The 18,188-nt window shown below is 39.9% G+C and overlaps 1 protein-coding gene across 8 annotated transcripts in view; it reads right to left on the bottom strand.

The window, feature by feature from the left end:
• The window catches only part of m1ap (meiosis 1 associated protein), a 61,351-nt gene extending 43,655 nt beyond the window's left edge, over positions 1 to 17,696 (bottom strand). For all 8 annotated transcript variants that reach the window (XR_013796493.1, XR_013796494.1, XR_013796495.1 and 5 more), the window contains exons 1-4: positions 17,553 to 17,696; positions 15,779 to 16,037; positions 15,453 to 15,635; positions 12,186 to 12,369 (exon numbers count right to left, since the gene is read on the bottom strand). Coding sequence is in view for 1 of the 8 variants with exons in the window: in XM_079603577.1 (XP_079459703.1) it covers positions 12,186 to 12,369; positions 15,453 to 15,635; positions 15,779 to 16,030 (619 nt within the window). In the remaining 7 variants the exon portion in view is untranslated. The remainder of the gene's footprint in view (positions 1 to 12,185; positions 12,370 to 15,452; positions 15,636 to 15,778; positions 16,038 to 17,552) is intronic.
• Positions 17,697 to 18,188: the final 492 nt, after the last annotated feature.

Genomic DNA, 18,188 nt, shown 5'->3' with positions numbered 1-18,188 from the left:
ATCGAGATTAACGAATCGTCAGAAGTTTATGAAGTATTTAGATCTATTCCCATCACATAAAATGTTGCCGTGATGAGCATTGCGCAAGCAGATGAGTCTGTTGTTGATCGCGAGAATGAAGATCTTATCATGGCAACGCAGTTTCTGCACTCTCTCTAATGCTTTCACCAATGCAAACACGATGATGGATACAGTAAGAGCTTCATGTGCAGTGTAACGTGCGCCATTGATTTCATAACGAGTTTGGCAAGTGTCCAGATAAACTTGATCGCGCTGTGTGGAAAGATTGTTCTTTGATCACTTTCTGTATATAATTTATTCACAATTTAAATAAGATTATTTTCATCCTACTAAAAGATACAATGTGAAGTTGATATTTTAGTCACTGGCTTGATTTACTGATGCATAAACAGTATTGAACAATTTGAGAGAAAGATTACCTGTCTGAACTTGAACAATTACACATCAGAAAGTGTTGCTTGGTAACGTTAGCTCGATCGATTTATTTTCAGACGTTCGTCGAGGCCAGCTCTGTATTGACCCAAGTTGAGGAAACAGTCGTCGGTGAAATGTTTGCCGCAGACATGTAAAACTTTGGGGAGTTGTGTCGGCGCATTTCCAGAGAAAATGAAATTAATCCACTGGTTCACCTGGGGCTTGGATGAAGGAACTAAAAAAAGGCTTTGGTGTTCATTTGTACATCCAATTATTGAGCAATTATTATGCTTCGCTCGCTCAAAAGCCATGATATCTCTCGTGGACAAACTAAAATCGCGCGCACGCGTTCCTACTCCCTAGCTCATTTTCTCATGGACGGGAAATATTCTCTTGGCGGGCAAAGCAGAGAAAGGGGAGGTAACATTTCCTCCTTATGACATCATAAGGAGGAGATTCAAGATCAGCCCGATTGAGCTTCCACTTTCTCAAAGGCAGAGAAAGATAGCAAAAGCTTGATTTACACCGATTAAAATTTCTAGAAACTTGGGGACCATATACAGGCTAGGGGAACTCATATTAATGTTAAAAAAACTCAGAAAGTGAAAATTTCATGTCATGGGACCTTTAATACAATTTTCAGTTTAATGTCAACAGTCATCTAAGGCGGTTTATTTGTTGCCTACAATAAAAGGTACAGTACTAGAGCTTAGTAACATAGCCTACCAAAAATTAAATATTGGTATCAATCAAACCATACATACTTACAAACGAGAAATCCTGCAATGCTGCACTGAACCTATTTTTACCTAGTGAGAAGTTGATAATAATATATATTCTGATAATAATCCTGCATTTTCTGGTTATATCGGGAGAATATACCACAGAAATAAATGCCTACCTGGCCTGCTAAAGATTAATATGGCAGCTGGGAAAAAGACCATCAGAAAATATTTGCACAAGATAAATCTGAGTCCACTGCACCACAGCTCTGAAAGACGTGCTTTGTAGTGATGTAACAGAAAGGGCATTTCTAAGACTCCCTTATCTATTTTGTTTCTTTTTAAAATTGGAAGAAGATAAAGCAATGCAATAGCCATACTGTAGCATATCTGTTATGCATTAAAGATGCATTCCTCTTTTTGCAGATTATTCACTTAAACTACTGTACCATAAAATCAGAGGTCAAGTATCCAGTGGCTCCAACAGTCACAGAGTGTGTTCATTGAATATACATAAACTTTAATGTTATGGTAATGTAGTCACTTGAGAGAGCAATTGAAATCTCTTCAGCTCAAGAGTTTAACCACATACTGCAAAAAGACTCCAGATTGTGGTTACGAGAGCATTCGTCATGATAACAGCAACAATAGCTACAGTTCTCCGGCACAGGGTTTAAAAAAAACAGGGTTGATTTACTCAGGGTTGATGAACTGAGATTTATATGCAGCATCTGTCATGGGAAAAATGCAAGTATTGTTATCCAAACTTCCAGAGTAATTCTCTTCCAAGTCCTTTGGCATGGCCCACCCTAACTTCTAGGTAATGTCAACACTATGCTCGTCAAAATATTTAATGGGGTCTTAAAAGGTTAGTTCACCCAAAAATTTTAATTCTGCAATTTACTCACCCTTATTTTGTTCCAAACCTTTTTTTCTTCTGTTGAACTAAAAAGAGGATATTTTGAAAAATGTTAGTAATCAAACAGTTGACGGTAGCCATCGACTTCCATAGTAGGAAAAAAATACTATGGAAGTCAATGACTACCGTCAACTATCTGGTTGCCTAGATTCTTTAAAATATATTAATTTGTGTTCAACGGAAGAAAGAAATTCATTCAGTTTTGGAACAACATACGGGTAAGTAAATTATTACAGAATTTAAATTTTTGAGTGAACTATCCCTTTAAGGAGTGTATGCATACAAGTAATATATGCATACGGTAAGTTTTACCTAAATAAATAATAATATATGATGATGCTTTACTATAAGTATGGTTATTATGGTGTCCTACTTTATGTGTTAGCCTGGTGATGAGAGGTACAGTAGCTGTTTTTTTTTCTATCAAAAGAAAAGGGTTTTCATATGAATTTTACACAGGAGTGGCCTCCATTTAGCTACTGAGATTTATTTGATGGAGTGCTGCACAGATGGTTTTTCATCCCTCAAATTTTTCCATCTATATATTGGAAATGAAAAATCCTGTCATAATTTATTCAACCTGATGTTCCAAACCCGTAAAGACATGCTGGGCAGAATGTTCATGAAATTCTTGTCCATGCAGTGAGAGTGAATTGAGAAAGAAACTGCTCTCATTTTTATCTATTCCTTTAACCATAATTCAATATGGAAATGGTGCAGAGGAGTTTAGGCTTCTAAATTGAATAATTATAAAGTATGAACACATAAATCAAACATGACAAACAACCATGAACCTGAGAGGTTATTCTGTCACAATAAAGAAAAACAGGCACAAATATATAAGACAAAATTAATATATGCTTGAGTGAAACAAAGATCTTTATGCGTCACATCCAAAGCGTCTCAGTGTCTAATAAGTGTCTGAACTCGCCTAAACATTCAGTCCTGTCAATCATCATTATGAGCGTAAGCAGTACGAGTAAGCAGCAGTCACTGCATTGTCCCAGCAACAATTCTTCAGGCATCTCTCTATTTCTATTATTCTTCCTCTGCACAGTACTGTTATGGGGGGTTTGGCTCGGATCTCAAGCCGAAACTTGGGTTTGAGCCTCCTTCAATGACAGCAAGTCAAGTTTGTTTACCATTAACTATTAAAACTAAATGGGCAGGAGAATCAAAAACATTGACTTCCCCTCCCCCTCGCAATGACATCTCTTTCTTGATAACACTATCATAAAAACTGGGCAATAATCCATCCCCTCCAGAAACCTGTCAGTCACTCACGAGCAGTGTTGGGTATAGTTACTTTGAAAAGTAGTTAATTAGGTTACAACGTTACCATCAATTAAAAGTAATCAGTAACGTTACTGCGTTATCTATTCATAAAAGTAACGCGTTAGAGTACTCATGCGTTACCAAAAATTAAAAGCCGTTTGCAGCGCCTCACACATACTGCAGCTTAATTGACAGACACGGCCCCCTTTAAAATGCACCTAGAAGTCGTGACTCCTGGCAATGAATAACGTCAGTCATCCGACTAAATTAACACTGCAGGATAACAATAACAGGAAAGACAGTCATAGGCTATTCCACATAGCGTTTTATTTATTTATTATCACAGAACATATTAATCAAAATCCACACCTTCCCAGCCCGGGTAGTAGAGATGCGCGGATGGGCTATTATTTCAATAAAAAAATCAATAATTATAATGGCGATATTATTTCAGTATAGAAATGCAGACATCCCAAGTCTATCGGAAGTTCCGGGAGTCTCCCGCATATTGATAGCGGCTCACTGATGCCCGCGAATTAGTTAAAATCTCCCGGAATCTAGAGCGAGCGCGCCCGCGAGACAGAGACAGTGCTCCAAACCGCGCAGCGCGTGCATGGCAGAGCGGGAGAGAGAGAGAGCAAGAGACTGCGCGCGTGTGCCTTAATGAAGCTGGAGGGTGGTGGGGTATTGAAGCGCAGAAACACTGTCTTGATCCTGGGGAATTTTTTTTATTCGGGATTTTTCTTTCCTTAAAATAACGGATTACTTTTTTTAAAAAATAACGAAGTTACTGATTACTTAACGCACAAAACTAACGCGTTAAGCTACACATTTCACGAAAAAGGTAATTAGAGTACTCTAACGCGTTACTTTATAACGCGTTACCCACAACACTGCTCACGAGACACAGAAATTAGAAAAAGACAATGATCCAACGATCCAATCAAACAATATTTTACTTTGATGTGTCACAAATTCACAATAGGGAAGAAAAGATGATCGCAAGTGTTCACACTGACAGCGATTAAACAGGACCGAAAATCTATTTGAGTTCAAATGCCCCTTTCCTGTCAACATTGACAAAAAAATGGCAAATCAATTTAATTCCAAGCAATCAAATAAATTCCAATAAATTAGTCTGAATAAGTTCACTTTATACAGAACATGACCAAGATACAAACAGAAACAATCTCAGCCAACTGTACATTATCTTTCTCTCTCACACACAAAAACACAGTCTTATTTCCTTCCGCAGGCACACAGTGTCAAAATGTTAATTCTGAGCTCCTCCTCACACTGGAGTTTGTCTGTTGATAGTTAAAAACAGGATGTCAGACAGGGAGGGACGCTAGACCTCAGTGTCGGTCTAGCTGCTCACACCTAATTTTGTGGGGCAGCTATATCAAAACAGAGTCAGTGTTTCAGCATGTGTGTGTATGGCTGAACTGACATAAGGTTATTATCCCATTAGCTGCTCTCAATCAATAATAAAGCTGGTATGGACTTGATCCAACAAAACACAATGGACTACATGAACTTCCCTTTACTAGACATATCTGTCAGACTACAACAGCCCAGTCAGATTACTGAACCGTCTGTGACTATATAGAACAGGGGTGGGCAACTCTGGCCCTCGAGATCCAGGCTGAATCCCGAAATCGCCTCCTAAACCCGCAATCACTATTCCCTATGTTAGTCCACTAATATGGTTCACTTGAAGGAGTGAATGAAAACGAGCCGTTCGAACAGCCGTTGAGTGTATATCGGCTGTAGACTTGTTATTGCAGTGCAATGTGGGATATAATGAGTGCACTCTATAAATGTAATAGGGGCCCTTTGAGTTCTGTAGTTCAAACTAGCTACAAATTACTGTTGCTTACCTCCAGTTCTTTATTATTTTCAAAATGATTTTTATTATCAGTTGCAAAATGGATTATCCATTACCCATGTCTTCCAAGCCACCTGCAATGTATCTACACCGTGCCTCATTTATTAATTTGTTAAACAATGTTTTTGAAATAAAGCTGTTTTTAATTTTCATTGATGACTAATTATTGCAGTGTTCGGGCATATTATAGATTGTTAATAATTAATTATATGCCTATAATTCATTGTAATCGACCTAAATGTTTTAGACAATTTTCAATGAGGAGGAGTAAGGCTATGTTCACACTTAGCGTCTTTTTTCAAACTGCCAGCGTCTGTTCTACATTAGAACCCTATGGAGTAAACCGTTTTTTCAAAAAAGTCCTGAGCGCTTTTTTAAACGCCACCGCCGGCGTCTTTTTCTGCAGCTCAGAGCGTCTTTTAAAGTTGAAAAAAGTTAAACTTTTCTGAAAAGAACGCCCTACGTCAAGCGCCTTTTTGACAGCTGACCAATGACAAGCGAGTAGCGAGACCTGTCGTTTCCATAACAACAACAAAAATGGACACGGTGCCGGTAGAAAAACTAATCGTCCTTGTTTCGGAGCACAAGGAGCTGTTTGATATGAGTACACAACTCTATCATAACATACATCACAAAGAGGCTGTGTGGGCACACTACTGTTGCAGCTGTTGTTATAGCAACAAAAGACGCGCTCGGCTGCTATTTGTAACCGAACGCGCAGCGTTTTTTATTTTTTTGCTAAAAAAAACGCCGTTGTTAACTTTTTTTTGTCAAAAAAGACGCTAAGTGTGAACATAGCCTAAGCTTCTACAGTATGTAATATTTAATACAGCACATTGGTTATGCGGTGATGCGCTATGAAATTATTGCGTGGCAAATTAATTATAATAGCCTATCAATTTAATAATAAAAGTAGCCTAGGCCTTCCCTAGTAATAATAATAATAATAAAATAATAATAGATTAATACATAAATTGGAAATGCTAAAGCATCTTCATATTGATAGCTGATGCTTGTTTTGACAATATCTCCGGATACATGATATCGTCTATAGGCGCAACCCGGCACAGGGGTTTATCGTGCATATTTCACACGTATAGTGTGAGCAGTCAAGTCACACCTCAACATTCGGACCGTATAGTGCGAGCACATAAATCCTGAGCTTTGGCTTTACATCGCATGCAATCTACTCGTTCAGTGTGAGTAGGTAACCTTGCTGAAATCACACAGACATCGCACAGTGTATGCCCGCCTTAAGACAAGCCTCCTGTAACGAAACAGATACTCGAAAGAAGATGGTTGAGGTGAGAAACAGGTTTATTAAATATAAAGTGAATAGCAGTGGCGGGAACTGTTGTGGATGAATGTCTATGAAGGATGAAGAACCGGAAATACTGACTGTCCTTTCTGTAAAGATGGTAGATGAGACCGTGGATGATGAAGCACACACCGGAGTTGGAAGAGAGGTAAGTCTTTGTAGGTACAACGAAGAAGACGAAGACAAGGACAAGGACGAATTGGGAGACACTGGAGACTAGGAGACACACTCTCTTGAAGACGAAGATACTTTGCCAACGAGGAGTGGAAGGTAAGCGAGGATGCATAGGAAGTCTTTACTCATTTAGACTTGAGGCCACCGGAGGGTTCCCCGGACCACGGGAACAATGGAGGCTGGTAGCCGAGCACGCACTGGAAGGGAGTGATTCCAGTGGCAGGCTGACGGAGGGAGTTTTGCGCGTACTCGGCCCAGCCTAAGAATTGGTTCAAAGAGATCTGTTGGCAGTGGCAGAAGGTTTGTAGAAAGCGACCAAACTCTTGGATCATCCTCTCCATTTGAGATAAACTGGGGACCTCGATCAGATACTATTTCTTCTGGAATTCCATAGTACCAAAATACATGGTTGAAGAGGAGCTCCGCAGTGGTCAATCATGGCCGTTGGTAAACCTTTTAGAGGGATCAAACGGTAGGATTTAGAGAATCTGTCAATAATTACAAGTATGCAGGTATTACCTTCAGATGGAGGTAGGTCTGGTCTCAGGTTCTCCGGGTCTCTCTTCAGGAGTATGGATACGGGATAGAGCATCTGCTTTACAATTATTTGTACCAGGACGATATGAGATTGTGAAGTGGAACCGGGTGAAAAATAAAGCCTATCTTGCCTGTCTGGGGTTGAGTCATTTGGCTTCGCGGAGGTATTGGAGATTCTTGTGGTTGGTGAGTACCGTGAATCTTTCCGACACACTCTCCAAGCAGTGTCTTCACTCCTCTAATGCAAGCTTTATTGCCAGTAGCTCTCGGTTACCGATGTCATAATTAATCTCCGCCGGGGATAACTTCTTGGAGAAGGCGGCGCATGGATGGAGACGAGATGGATTCCCCTGTTGCTGAGATAGCACCGCTCCTTCTCCGGTGGTCGAGGCGTCAACTTCAACGATGAACGCTTTATTGGGATCTGGTTGGACTAGGAGCGCAGCATTAGTGAATTAATCCTTGAGACTCTGGAAAGCTTGACTGGCGACAGGTGTCCAGGACAGAGACTTGGGCTTATTCTTGAAGAGATTGGTGAGTGAAGAAGTGATGGAGCAGTAGTTGTGAATGAAACGGCGGTAGAAGTTTAAAAATCCTAGGTTTTTTAAACTTTAAACGCTGGTTATTTGATGGTAGAAGGGTTTGGCCAGTTTTAAACAGCTTGCACCTTCCTCTCGTCCATCTGGATGCCTTGTTCACTAATGTTGTAGCCGAGAAATTGGATGGTGGACTGATGGAACGAGCATTTCTCGGCTTTAAGGAAGAGCTGATGTTCACGGAGGCGTTGGAGTACCTCCACAACGTGGTGGCGATGTTCAGCCAAGCTCCGGGAATATATCAGAATGTCATCGATGTAGATGATCACCTACGATGGAGGAATTCCCAGAGCACCTTATGCATAAAGTCCTGGAATATGGAGGGGGCATTTACCAGGCCGTACGGCATGACCAAGTATTCATAGTGTCCAGTTGGGGTCACAAAGGCTGTCTTCCACTCGTCCCCCTCACATATCCGGATGAGGCTATACGTGCTGCAGAGGTCCAACTTAGTGAACACGGCTGCTCCACGAAGTTGTTCCAGGGCTGCTGGGACGAGAAGAAGTGGGTATCAGAACTTGCTCGATAATCGATGCAGGACTGCAAACCTCCGTCCTTCTTCGCCACGAAGAAAAAACTCGAAGCAGCAGGGGAGGTGGAAGGGCATATGTAACCTTGCTGTAGAGCCACTTCCACGTACTCCTCCATGGCCTTCTGTTCAGGAAGAGACAGTGGATAAATTTTACCATGGGGCACTGGCGCATCCGGAAGGAGGTCGATGGCACAGTCCCATGGCCGGTGTGGTGGCAACGATGAAGTCCGTTTGGGACAGAAGACATCACTGAAGGGGGCGTAGCAGGTTGGAATGTCGATAGACTGCTGTTCTAGGGGGCTCTCGATGGAAGTGAAGTTGATCGGAAGGGGAATCACCGGTTGAGGAAGATGTGGGAAGCATTCGGGAAAGCAGCTATCGGCCCACTTCAGGAAACTAACAAAGACGCCCTAGGATAATACCAGCGGTGGAATTCTCCAGAACCAGTAGAGTGATGGATTCAGAATGTAGAAGTCCAACTTACAGATGGAGAGGTCCTACAGAGAAACGGGCCTTCTTTTTATTGAGAGGTTTACCAATTATAGAGTGTACCTGGTAGTGGGTTTCGGTGGATATTTTGATTCCAGAGGGTCCGGGCCCAATTGAGCGCTCGCCCCGTCAGCAGGGAAATAATAAACGCCACCTTAGATCTCTCGGTGGGGAAGCGGGACGACTGGATCTCCATGGCCAGCAAAAACTGAAGGAGAAATCCGTCGCAATCCCCCGCCAAACCAGAGTAGGGCGCCGGGTTGGCCACGGGACTGGAGGCCACTGGTGGTGAAGGAGAGGCGGTGACGGGCGATGCGGAAGTGGGTACAGTGAGTGCTCGTTTGAGCGCATCCACAAGATCCTGGAATGGATCGGGAGAACTAATTCTCAACGGTGTTGGTCTGGTCTTCTGTAACAAAACAGATACTCCAAACAAGATGGTTGAGGTGAGAAACAGGTTTATTAAATATAAAGTGAATAGCAGTGGTGGGAACTGTTGTGAATGAATGTCTATGAAGGATGAATAACCGGAGATATTGACTGTCCTTTCTGTAAAGATGGTAAATGAGACCGTGGATGATGAAGCACAAACCGGAGTTGGAAGAGAGGTGAGTATTTGTAGGCATGACGAAGAAGCGGAAGACAACAACGAACTGGGAGAAACTGGAGACTAAAAGACACACTCTGGGAGACGAAGATACTTTGCCAACGAAGTGTTGAATGTAAGCAAGGATGCATAGGAAGTCTTTACTCATTTACGAGACCAGACAACGTGCCATAGTGAGGTGTGTGCTTATAAGTGTTTGTGGTGATGAGCAGATGGCGTGCAGGTGCTGGTGATTAATACTCAGGTGATAGTGATCTCAGTGATTGTGTGGTGGTGGAGCCTGGCTGATCCCTGACATCTCCAAGGTTAGCAAAAAAAAAAAAAACATAAATCTGTAGTACGCAGGGAAGGAGACCAGAGGCCGTTTTTTTTTTTTTTTTTTTTTTTTTTATGGATGTCAATGGAGGAGAGGCTTCACTACACTGAATAAACTGCTTTTGTGTGGAAAACAGCTGATCATTTAATGAACTAACATTCCTTTTTCTTGCAGGATTAACATTTATATGCTTTTGAAAACTAAAACAATTAGTTAGAGTGTGTTAAAATAACGGATGCAGATGGACAAGACTAGATGTCTGTCTAAATATATAACCTCATGACTTGAGTAACAAGCTGAAGTAATTAAGATATCCATATTTGCTTTAACCTAGTAACAGAGAAGGGTTTGCCGAATTACATATGAAGAATCATATTAGAAAAAAATGATGCAATGAATAATGTGACCTTTGCTATGCACCATGTTGTACTCTTTTTGTTGTGGGGATTCTATGTGATTGACATGAGGTCCTCCTTGCCGTGATTAAAGCATTTCAAATGCATTGTTTTGTTGTCTGTTTAACACAGGTTAGTGGAACACTAGAGACCTTATTCCCAAGTGATAGTGTTCATAGGGGGCAAGACGTCGTCCGACTCAGCTGATGTCGATTAGGAAATGCACTAGAGCAGGGGTCAGCAACCTATGGCACGCTAGCCAACACTGGCACGCTGGAACTTCTGTTCACTATTACTGTTAGCCATTGTGAATATTTAAAATATGTGTATGTGTATTTATACATATTGGGGTGGGGTTATGGCACAGTGATAAACTGCACAAGAGGATACATTTGTAAGCATGGATTTTTATGACACTTTTATGGCACTTGGTATATGAACACAAAATAAATAGTCTAATAGCCTTTTCAAAAAAAATCACCGCCATAGGAAATTAATGGGAAATGGCCAAAAATATGAAAACACAGAAAATGTTTGTGTGTACAATCTACAATTGCAGGATGGATCCACAATGCAGAAAAAAAGTGCACAGGTGTGAAGAGATGAAACTTTAAAACATCAAGAGTGCAAAACAGACACACCCACTCACGCACATTTACAATTATACACACACAAATGAACTGGTAGGGCTATTACCATACAGCAAAAAATTTGTCAGAAGGCTAAAATAAGAGCTTAAAATGAGATGAGATTCAGATGGATTAAGCTGTGATAAAGCATTCCTGTTCATTTTTATTTCATTTCAATGTTAAGTGTAACAGTTCTCAATGCTTCGGTTTGCATGTAGGGACCCTCATTATGCTACCGTGTTAGTGTGAGGCTATTTTCAGCCTTGTTAGTGGTATTAACTAGCGATTTATTTTTACTTATTCTATGACCCATATACTAGCGTTATAAGCTAATCTGTTTTTAGAGATAAAACTCTTTACATTCGATTATCATGAATACACATCCCAGAGAACGGTCGACTCGGTAACCATGTGTTAATTACCCCTAGGTTCATTTTGCGCCGGAATTGTCCTTTAAGTATCCAGCTTAGAGAAGAGGAAAACTGATACATTTAAACTAAACAGGCCTTCTGAATTCCAAAGCTGCCACACACCAACTAGAATTTAAATTAACTATCTTACATTCCTCACTATGCCTCACTATGACGGCAGTCTATAAATTATTGTGTTAAGTATGTGCCACCCAGATTTTAGAAGTCATTAAATGAAACCAATACATTATAAAGTACTATTTGGAAAAACTAAATGTAAATGAGATTGCGGATAAGGACACAATCGTTCTTTAAAACCAACTGGTCAACAAGTCGTTCAGGCAACTCACTTACCGTACTAGTCGATTTACTTTAAAGAAGAGGAGAGGAGAGATTCCTTAATTTTAAGCAAAGATATAATTCCATGTTGTTTATAAATGTGCAGACATAAACTTGCCCTATATTTGAATCATCTTACCAGGCCCTCCCTTGATTTCTAAATTACTACCTATCAGATCACACAGAGATTTGAATGTTTGGCACTGTTTTTTGAATTGATGTATGGTTTGCTCTTTCACCCTGGGAATCTCATTTAACGCAGTCTGTGGTATGAAATCCTGAGACCGTCAACCGCAAAACCTTAATTAAAGTAATTATGCAGAAAACAAGAGAGGGCTCAGAGATTTGGCAGAAATGTGCACACAGTACAAAGCATCACCCATAACCCCTTTTGAATTGAGATTTGTTGTTTTATGTAACTGCTTTTTTTTTCTTCTTAATACTGAAAGTATTAAAATGTCTGTTTGCCTGTTGACCTCTTCGTTAATCCAATGGTTGGCAGATGTTGTAGAACACAATGACCATATTTGATGAGTATTATGGCCAATGCTCACCTACTTTCTCACTGACTAAGAATATGTTATGACTAAATATGTCCTCCTACCTTCCTGGTCATCTTCTGAAGATGGTGTCTCAAGGCTACAGGCTAGAGATCTGTCTGAGAGACTCTGCTGTAATGTGATGTGGACCACCAGAAGCCTGCGCAGACTCATCAGATCAGAGTTTTTCAAACCCTGCTCCAGCTGTTTGAGGACTATCTGTCCTGACTGACAGGTTAATACAGTCACCTAGAAAAATGTAAATTCTGCAGTTAGAATGCAGTTGATAAGTCAAAACTCAGCATCAAATAATCAGGTATGTCTGTTTGTAATAATTCACTTTATCAACCCAATTTTTGGTAAATGGATTCAAGATTTAAATAGCCAACAGAAAGCAATTTTGAGAAAATATGCTACATTTGTTTCCCTGTAAATCGTAAGTAATGCCAAATTTTTGCTGACATTTCCAAACAATACTCACACAGTGTACCCAAAAGGCTACGAAGCCAATGGCCCTGTTTTTATGATTGCACGGATGAAAGCTGATTGTGGTCATTAGCTGTCTCTCTTGTTGATATACATTCCAACTCAGAATGTGAGGGAAATAACTCACAAACTACACAGCACAAAACATCTTCCCTGAGGTTTAATTGTGTGTAGAATATGAGACCATAGAACATATTTTAGGATACAAGTAAATCCATCATCAAAGCTGTGCCCTGTGCCACATAAATAACTTGTACAAATCATTGCTACATGATCTGTTGCATATTTGAACAGAGAGAGTCGCAAAGAGACTGCTACAATCGCATACATCAAAGCTACTGTCATTTCTCTCATCTTATGATAAACATCTCTAGCATAATTATAAATAGCTCTTTTGTGTCACAGCAAAGTGAGACCAAATCCATATACACCATATAATCCCATTTAGGGCACAAAAAATATTCTGTATAATCTGATTAAATGCACTTGTCCTCTGCTGTGCTTCCTGTGGTGGGGCATTAGTGCTGGGTTTTAATGGAGCCTGCTGAGAGGAGAGTGGCTGCTGAGGGCCATGTGGTCTGTGTCAGTGCGCCAACATCTTCATTCAAGGCTAATAGTAGAGGGTAAATGAGCTTTGGATTCATTGGTAGGAAATCTGAATGTGAATGCCTGTGCTTTGAAGAGGCCCAATACAGACGAGACAATTGTTTTACTTGTTATATGAGGTTTAAACAAAGCAGCGGGGTGAATTACTCTAAAATAAAGCCAAGAAGCAGATCCATAGATCGAAGGGCAGTGAATGTTGATTTTTTAAGTAACCAGGGCAGCAAGACTGATTACTATATAGGGGATTAAGGGTGTATTCACACCTGACTTGTTTGGTTCGATTGAATTGAACTCAAGTTCATTTCCCCCCTTGGTGCGGATCTTTTGGGCAGGTATGAATACAGCAATCGCACTCGGGTGCGGACCAAACAACCGTAACGAGACCCAGCTGAAGAGGTGGTCTCGGTCCGGTTCCAAACGAACTCTGGTACAGTTCGTTTAAGGTGTGAACATGACCCAACCCAATTGCAGAAAGCACTGCACCTTTTTTGACAGGGTCAGATTTTTACTATGTAATTTGGGGTGATGAAATGCCTATACATTAGTGGCATTAGTGGTAGTCATGCATGTAATTCGCGGATTAACGACTAAATTTAACCAGGCGAAAATTGTGACTCGCACGATATCTGTGACAGAAGCCGCACGTTTGAGCGCTTATCAGTGAAGAGCATGTTTTCTCCGCTGCAACCGTCTTTCAGCACATCTTTGTCTTCGCAAAAACCTAATTACAACATCGTATAGATGACATTGTATCATATAATGCTCATAAGTTTCTTCATATTGCGTTAGTAGCTAGCTGATAACACCAAATCAGTAAAAGAATAAAAATTGCACTACGAAAGATCTCCATAAATTGCCTGTTTTTGCACCTCCTGCTTTTCCCTGCTTGAGAATGTCTGTACAATGAATTAATGACTTTAGCACACATGTGGTTTTGTTTTTATGCAAAAAGGGCAGTGTGAAAGCGAACCACACCAAACAAAACAAAATCAACATTGTATTTGGTCTGGACCAAAGCAAGTGAACTGGACTATCCTGGTGTGAATACACCCTAATGGTGCGTTCACACCGGACGCGAATAGTGCGTCAGGCACGAATGATTTCAATGTTAAGTCAATGCAAAGACCCGTTACGTGCGTAAAAAATTCCTGCGGCGCGGTAGACGCGAATTGTGCGTCTGGCGCGTTACGCGTGTTACATGCAAATGATTTTAGATAGTGCTTTTTGTGCATTCACGCGTTTGACGCGAATTTGCGTCTGCCGCCTGAGATGAAAAATCTGAACTTCTGCGTCAATTCGCGCCGCGTTAACCAATCGGAGCCTGCTTGCTGCTGTCACGTGGTGAAGTGACGTGATAAACGGGGGCAGGCCCGCTTTTCAGATTATAATGTAATTTTAAATGTTTGGCCTCAATAAATTATTTTGTAATGACTAAATGCCCGCGTGAAAGAAGGAATGACATTGTTCAGATGTTAACTATGAACTATGGATCACATAACTCACATAACGTCAGATACAAATTTTTAAATGGGCGCTATCTTTATAAATAAACCAAAGATTTGAGCTTTAAACAACTACATTCTCGACTGAACAACTCTTAAAACTACATTTCGTGACACTATAACAGTAGTAACTCGGACACGTGTCCATTCCGCTTTCAATGCGAATGCATTGAAAATGTTCAAGTGTATAACTAGACGCGGCAGGTGCGAATTTGACACGCTATTCGCGTCCGGTGTGAATACACCCTAACGCATTTATGGGTGAAAATCAGAAGAACTCATTATTGTGAGATTATTTTAAGCACATTTCACCCCCCAACTTTCATTAGTGTCTGTCATGCATTAGTATTGTATAATTTTTTAATGGGTTTCATTACTGTAATACACAGGGCCCTTCGGAATATGTATATTTGTGTATTAAATAAATTCAATGATTGCAATATATATATTTTTAAATACTTTTACTTAAAATTGGGTCTTTTCAATGTTACATTACAGTGCTAAAAACTATGAGATAACAATAGCTTAACTATCCTTAAAATCTCTCTTACAATGCAAAAATGTAGAGGTCCTATTTGTAGATTTTATTATCTTTAAACATTTATTTTTATCTACTGATTTTTGGGTTAAATGTGACCAAATTGACCTCTTCATGAGATCCCCCCATATTTAATAAGAAATAAAAAAAATTGCTTTCCAATTGAAAGCAATTTAAGTTTTAGCGGTGGAAGTTCTCACCTCCACACAGTTGCTATTGATGTCCCCATGAGCTGTATGGCACATGTATTGTTTAAACTGCTGCAGACTGTCCAGCACTGCCTGTTTAAGGAGTGCCCCCCGTTGCCGAACACAGCCCTCCTGAGGCAGAGAACGCAGCTCCTCTACACAGGACAGCAGACGTGTCAAATTTCCCTTAACTTGCTGGAGAAAAGAATGAGATGAAAGAATGAACAGGTTGGAAGACATTAGAACACAGATACTTTTATTTGTCTATTAAACACATAGTACCTACTGTATCGCACCTAGTCAAACATGGATACAAATACACACATACTCATCCTCACCACAAAGGGTAGAAGGCACTCCAGCTGTATACTGATGGCAAACACGCTAAGCAGTGGCACACGAACAGGTCCTGCAAGACTACTGGCCAGAAAAAAGAAATCTTCCAGGGCCTGACACAGAACAGTGCATGTCTCTGACCACCAGGGCGGCGATGCATCTACGATCAACACACGAGAAGGCTGTCTGGTAAAGGATGATGAACTGCATGCTTGGAGGTTAGAGGAAGAGCAGGATCTGTTTCTGGCACTCATGGTTCTCCTACACAGGAACATGAATATTGATGTAATTATACTGAACTGAAATCAAATCTAGAAATATCACAAAAAAAATGAAATAGGCATGTATTATACTGATTGCCTAATTTACAAGTTTTCCATGTCAATTGTCAGTGATGAATGTGGGTGTTTTGCTTTATTTGGGTGATTCATCTTTCCCCACATGCATAGGTAGAAACCTAAATAAGAGCAGACTAACTTTGTTAATCAAAACCCACTTCCACTTGTAACACCTGAGATCTAAAAATGTAATTAAGGAAGTGTTAGGAAATCTTTCATTAAAGGGACACTTCACCCAAAAAAATCTAAATATTGTCATCATTTGCTCACTCTCAGTCTCATGTTGTTCCAAGCCTGTATGAGTTACTTTCTTCCGTTGAACACAAACGAATATATTTAGCAAAATCTAGGTAACCAGTAGTTGACAGTAGATATTGACTTCCGTAGTATTTTTTTAAGTCATAAGTCAATGGCTACCGTCAACTGCTTGATTACCAACATTCTTCAAAATATTGTTTTGCTCAACAGAAGAAACCCATACAGGTTTCAGAACATATTAGGGTAAGGAAATTATGACAATTTTATTTTTTGAGTGAACTATCCCTTTAATTTCTCAATGTGGGAAAAAAGTGACTGATACCTCGTCTAATACAAAGTCACATTTCATGCTGGAACACAAAATGAATAGTCTACTTCAACAGAACAAAATGTCCGGTAATGTCACCGCAATAACTTAAGAGGGAACATTAGGCTTAATCACGTTCATTAATGTTCTTCTGAGAAAAGAAGAAAGACTGTAAAAAAAGAGACTCCTTATAAGTTTTTTTTTTCCAAAGCAGTAAAACACAAAGAGTGATATTGTTAACCATAGCAGGGCAGATGGGGCAAATTGGTTAAATAAGGCAGCAGCTCTCTGCAATCTAAGAACTCATCAATGCTATCCCACTTGACAAGAGAGTTCTTTGAGCGCACTAATGCTGAGCCTCGGGCCTTTCCCGCCGCTTAAGCACGACACAGGCGACAAAAGGCACTTTGTCTGCTCTAAAAACAGCTCCAAAGACTCACTGCCCTGAGATGAGCAGCAGATAGTGCTGATGAGAAAGCTGACGAAAGAGCAAAGCAGGTGTTACTTCAGTATTCATGTACGGTTCACTAAAAGTAACGTTAACGTCACTGGCAAGAATCAGTGATACGGGCACTCGCGCTCTCTTTCGGTCGGCTTCGTTTCAATAGGGCTTCGTTTGTTAAGCACTGTGAAGTAACAAATAACTATTTTTAATTTAAATATATGTATATTTACTCATTTACAAGGGCTGTATGTTACAAATATTTACCTGTCCTCACTAATGTGACCTAACGTAAATCTCGCGCTAGCTAACTTAAAAACTTCTAACGTTAACTTAGTTAACGTTACTAGAGGCTCCAAAATAAAGGCCTCGTTATTATTCTGATTCGAAGACTGAATAAATTTTCTACATGTAAGTTACTTTATATTTACCCTCCACTCGTTTCAGACCGCAGAATAACTTTCCACCGTTGGATTTGTTGCTGAAGCTTGAATCCCCAAATAGCTGCTAGTTATTTTGAGTCGGATCTTGTAAATGAATGATTCAAATTGGTGTGATTGAATCGGTCCTAGTGAATCGATCCTTCGCAAGTGAATCGTACATTTGAACCGGTTCATACATATCAAGAACTAATCTCATACCACGCGCCTCTCTGGAGGAATATAATATAATATAATATAATATAATATAATATAATATAATATAATATAATATAATATAATATAATATAATATAATATATTATATATTATATTATAATATAATATAATTAATATAATATAATATTATATAATATTATATTATGTTATGTTGTTATTACCTTTCTATTTAAATTTACGGACACTTTTAAAATTCTCATCGCTACTCCCCAGGTGCAATTTCACAACTCAAATTATGAAATCTAATCTGTGGTGTTCAGTTTCCTGCATGAATAAAATCAGTGATTTGCACAGGGATGGATGCAGACTCACTTACTGAAGCCTTAAGAGGCTTTAGCTGAAGGCTGTGTTCTGAAATCAGTACTGACACATGAAGACACATCACCTCTTCGTTATATGCAGGAATCAG

The sequence above is a fragment of the Phoxinus phoxinus genome (assembly GCF_949152265.1).
Source record: "Phoxinus phoxinus genome assembly, chromosome: 2".
Classification (NCBI taxonomy): Eukaryota; Metazoa; Chordata; class Actinopteri; order Cypriniformes; family Leuciscidae; genus Phoxinus; species Phoxinus phoxinus.
Note: the sequence above shows the minus strand (reverse complement) of the source record. Positions and strands in the feature narration are given on the sequence as shown.